The following is a 5,111-nucleotide window of genomic DNA, read 5'->3' on the forward strand; positions in this document are numbered from 1 at the left end:
CCCATCCCATCCCATCCCCATCCCCTGCTGAGGACACGTGGTTCTGTTTAAACCATTTTGTAGAGAAAATCTCCCCATGCAACCACACAGGGAAAAGGCACAGAGGGAAGGAGCCGTGCAGCTCAGCTCCCTCCCAGACAAGTGATTGCTGGGCGCACACCTCTCCAGCTGAGCAGAATTTTAATCGCACCTCATGCACCAGTTCTTGGTCACAGCTCCCCACCGAGCAGATAGCAGCCCCTCAGAAAGGAGCACAAAGCAGACTGACACCAAGAATAATCCCATTTGTGTCCTGATAAAGGTTCCTTCCTTTCCTTCTGCTCGTTCTCCTTCTCTCCCTTTTTGCATCTCCAGCGCTGCAGGTAGGTAGAGGGGTGCTGCTCCTTTCCAGGGACCGTTTAGCATTCAGGTGGAGTTGTGGGTTTATAACATTGGGATCACATTTAATAGAGAGTGAGAGAGTGGAGTAGAAGAGGGGAAAATAATAAAGAAGCAAAGCAGAAACTGTGGTGCAGGCCGGGAGCATGAGTGGAGGAAGACGAGGGGAGCAGGGGGAGCTGGGCAGCTCTGTGGCTTTGGGGTGAGCCAGGATGGGTCCTGCTCCCCCTGTTGGGGCAGGGTTATGCTGGTACCTAGCCAGGGAGATACGGAGCATCATCATTAGAAGGCAGGCACCAAGTTCATGCTCCCAGCAAAGCAACATGCCCTTATAACCTGTATGAAGATGCCTGCACACCTCAAGCCTCTCCCCATCTCATCCATACCGAACTCTCCGCTGCTGCAGATTGGCTCATTGCTTAATGCAGGAGTGGTGCTTGGTGACCAAACGCAGCCTAAAGGCATCCAGCAGCACCCAGGTGCCTGCTGAGCCTGGGGGGATCCCTGGGGTTCACTGCAGCTCTCCACGGCTCTGGCAGTGTTTGTTCTGCAAGCTGCAATTGCTGAATTGTTCCTAAATTAAGATAAAGAGTGGAGGGGGAAAGTTCTCCAAGAGCTGAGGATGGCTGCTCCACATCTGCTTGCCCCTGCAGCACGGAGCAGTTTGGGATGTGTGGCGCTCTGGGCTCCTCCGCTTGCAAAGCACAGTCCATGGGAATGCAGGAGGGCAGTGGTGGCCCCGGGTAGGGCTGTCACAGCCCCTGCAGCGCTGTGACACGGTCAGGCTGCAGCTGGCTGAGCTCCAGCCCCTGCTGTTGTATTGCTGCGGAATTCCAAACCACGTCCTGCTTTCTGCAGGGCTCGGCGAGGCCTTGCTGAGGGATGCTGAGCTGTCTCTGGAGAGGTTTGTGCTACCCACAAGGTTATGGGATGCGGGGCCAATGGATGGGGCTGGTGCTGGTTCTGTTATGTTTTCAGTAGGGAACTGAGGCTGGTGGGAAGGGCCTGGGCTTGATAATTTAATAAGCCTTTTCCATCTTTAAGATAAATTAACATCTGCGGTGTGTTGTGGAGATGTAAAGTGCTGTATAAGTGCTAAGCATCGCATGATCCTCCAGTGCTAAATCATTCTAATGTGCTGCGTGAGATGCAGGAGCTCTGATTAATTTAAAAGTCTTATTTATGGGTTGACTGGACAGGAGTTGTTGGGCTGTGCTCACGTTGGTCCCTTGTGGGGCAGGAAGCCAGAGGGAGGTCATAGTGTAGTGTCCAGGGCAGGAACAAGGCTTCCTCTTTGTCTCTCCCATGTGGGCCACAACTGAAGCTTGGGAATCCCTTCTGAAGTCTCTGTGGGGTGTCTCTGTGCTTTGTGTGGTCCCTCAGCCTCTCCCCTTCCTCCTCCAGGTGGCACAGCCGGGGTTTGGCTCCTGTTGGCCCTGCACAGTGCTGGTCCCCTTCCCATGGATGCCCCTGCGCCAGCTGTTGGGGCGCAGTGGGGATGCATATCCCAATGTCCATGTGTTCTATCTCACATCTCCTGCACCCAGCTGTGGATGGAGCTCACTGGATGTTGGTGCGGCACCAAAGCCTTTGGGTTACCACCACTCCCTAGTGGAACTGGTCACCCTTCGCCTTGCGGTCTCCCCTCCATGAGTTGCTGGTTCTGGGTGTTGTGGAGCACTCTGTATCCATCTGGAGTCCCACCTGATCCTTGGTCTTCCTTGATGTCCACCCCCTGTCCTCTAGAGCTTTGGGAATGTGGATAAGGTGAGGGCATGGATTTTGCCTCTTTCTCCTGATGCTTTTTCTTTCCCAACTCCATCCCAGATCCCCCAGATCAGCTATGCCTCCACTGCGCCAGACCTGAGTGACAACAGCCGCTATGACTTCTTCTCCCGCGTCGTCCCATCCGACACCTACCAGGCCCAAGCCATGGTGGATATTGTCAAAGCCCTCAAGTGGAACTACGTCTCCACCTTGGCCTCCGAGGGCAGCTATGGGGAAAGTGGTGTGGAAGCCTTCATCCAGAAATCCAGGGAGGATGGTGAGCAGCTTTCTCCTGGGACGGGGACTTGGAGTGGGTTTTGGAGCAGAAAAGGCAATCGGGTGATTTGCAGCTTGTTTGGGGAGGGAGGGGTGTGTCTGTCTGGGCAACCTGACCTGGGGTATGGTTGCAGAGCATGGGCAGAGATGGATGTCACAGTTCAGCAGATGAGCTGGGGGCTTTGGGGCTGCTATGGTTGCTGAGCTGTAAGGACACCATGGGGGCAAGGTCTGCAGCTGTCCGTGTCCTGGCTGTGCTTCTCAGGGTGATGTGCTGCCAGCTCCCCGATGCCGGGGTACGGGTGGGAGCAGCCGTCTGTCTGCAGGGTGGGCTGGCTGCTGCCAGCTCCTTTCAGAAACCATCTTGAAATCCCATTTCTTGCACACGAGGAGACCTCAAATCTGCTGGGTCGTTGGCTGCCAAGCAAGTGCAAGCTGATCCAACCCCCTCCCTCCGCACGGAGCTGGGCGCCTTCCAGAAGAAAAGACTTTAACAAATAGTCTCAGGTTTTAACAGAAAATAAAGTTGGCACCGGCACACGCTTCACCCAATTTTAGTGGAATTATCCTTGAGGGCAGGTGCTTTAACTTGTCTATAGGCTTTGGACAGGCGGAAAGTCTGCGCTCAGCAAAACTCTTTGCGAGGATTTGTCGGGAGCCAGAAAGCATTTTGCTGACGGGAGCGCTGGGATGCTTAGGAGGGATTAACAGGCTCAGGAGTGCTGGAAAAGCTCGTGGGTATCGACTGGATGCTGAGAATCCACTGGGGACAAGCTGAAAGGGGCAGGGACGCCGGGCATCACTGCTGTGGGTATTATCACAGAGAGCATCAGTGCAGGGAATGGCTCCGTGCACCTCCTGGAGCCATCCCAAGACCCCACGCAGGGACCACTGGGACCAATCCTCACCCCCAGGCACTTCACCTCTGCAGCATCGCATGCACAGGGTGAGCTGGGAGCTGAGGAGTGCTTTCTGAGGCAGATAAAGCCCTGCAGAGAGCAGGCTGCTGCCTATTACTGGCTTAACTGTGTCTGAATGGCACATTAAGTTCTGGCAAAATCGGTGGGACACCAGCCTATCTGGAGCTAGTCAAACTGTGTTATGGCCTTATAAATGGATAAAGGGAATAAAAACTTCTAGGTGACGAGCTCCTAATCAAAGCCCTATAAATAGGAACAGCGTTAATTCTGTCTCTCGCGCGCGCTGTGGCACTGGGAACCGGCTGTGCTTTTAATATGCAGAGAAGCCCATCTGGGGATTCAACCTGGAAACTGCTCTTCAGGATTTCGACTTGAAAAGCAGAATATTTCCATGGTTCTGCAGTCCTATAGGAGGAGTGTGTGAGGATGTTTCCGAGCTGGTGGATTCAGTAACTTGAGGCTGTCTGTACATCCTGTGATGGGGATGTGGTGGAGCGGTGCTGGGGTGATCACTGTGCTGTGTATGCACGAACCAAGCGTGAGTGCAGGCTGCTGCAAGGGGTGCATGGGGTTGGGGGTGTGAAGGTTGGGTGTGCGTGGTACCCAGGGGCTGCAGGGCTGGGGAACAGGGAGAATGATGCTCGTGATGCTGCAGGTGATGCATGGGGCTGAGGGTGGTACCCAGGGGCTGCAGAGATGGGGGTCCAGGGAGAAGGATGCTCGTGATGCTGCAAAGGATGCATGGGGCGGTACCCAGGGGCTGCAGAGCTGCGGGATGATGGAGAATGATGCTTATGATGGAGGGGGATGATGCTCAGCAGTGAGCAAAGGGCTGTGTTTGTGGCTCTGTTAACAGCTTAGCTGTTGGCTCTACTGGGGTTTGTAAGTGCTAACTGCAGCCCCATCTGCCTAGGGATGATGGGAATAAAGCAAAAGCTACTTTTCTGAGGATGAGGGGTTTGTCGCATGACATTAAGCATTGTTTGCCACCCAAAACAGAGAGTTTCCTGGCTTGCATTGGGCTGGCAGGTTCTGCTGAGGTGCCCACGTCCTGTGGGAGGGGAAGGGCTGATGGGGCTGCTGGCTGACATGGAGATGTGGTGTGGTACTGGGCTCATCTAGCCCTAGCGAGCCCTTATTTTGGTGCAGGCATAGCACCGCATGGCCCAGGGGTGCTCTGCCATCCCAGAAGCCCCGTGTGGGCCTGGGTGTGGGGTGGTGGGAGCCAGAGGGACTGGGGACCATCCAGAGCCTCCAGACACACCAGTAAGGAGCGGTGTTGGGGGTGGTGGTCCCACTGCAGCCCTCCTGGTTGGAGATACCTGTGGTTAACGTGCATCGCTATAACCAGATGGTTAATGATATGATGGCGTAATTGCAGTATAAACGAGTGTACACGGAGCCAAAATGCACGCGCATTAATCCGGGGCCGAGGCAGTCCTGTAATTTGTGTATCCACATAACCCAACGATTATGTGCATTAGTGATAATTTAGTTATCAAAAAAGCATAATTCCACTGTAATTGCGGTAGAACGGCAGCGTAAGTGCAGCCCGTGCGTTATCAGCAGTAACGCCGCTCCCCTGCTCGCTTCTGTACGAGCGCCGTCGTACATCAAACCCAGCAGCGTCGCGCAGCCGCTGCCGCTCAGCTGCCGCCATGGGGTCTGGGCTGCTCCGTGAGCGTCTCCCAGCGGGGTGTCCTCAGCGTTTCCTCGCCCCTGTTGGAACGAGAACATGCATTTTCTTTTTCTTTTTCTTTTCTTTTTTTT

General features: G+C 54.6%; 1 protein-coding gene across 2 annotated transcripts in view; it reads left to right on the forward strand.

The window, feature by feature from the left end:
- GRM4 (glutamate metabotropic receptor 4) overlaps nt 1-5,111 on the forward strand; it is a 41,683-nt gene that overhangs the window by 12,093 nt on the left and 24,479 nt on the right. For both annotated transcript variants that reach the window (XM_021377465.1, XM_021377467.1), the window contains exon 3: nt 2,206-2,422. In XM_021377465.1, coding sequence (XP_021233140.1) covers nt 2,206-2,422 — 217 coding nt within the window. The remainder of the gene's footprint in view (nt 1-2,205; nt 2,423-5,111) is intronic.

This window comes from Numida meleagris, chromosome 25, assembly GCF_002078875.1.
Source record: "Numida meleagris isolate 19003 breed g44 Domestic line chromosome 25, NumMel1.0, whole genome shotgun sequence".
NCBI classification, from domain to species: domain Eukaryota; kingdom Metazoa; phylum Chordata; class Aves; order Galliformes; family Numididae; genus Numida; species Numida meleagris.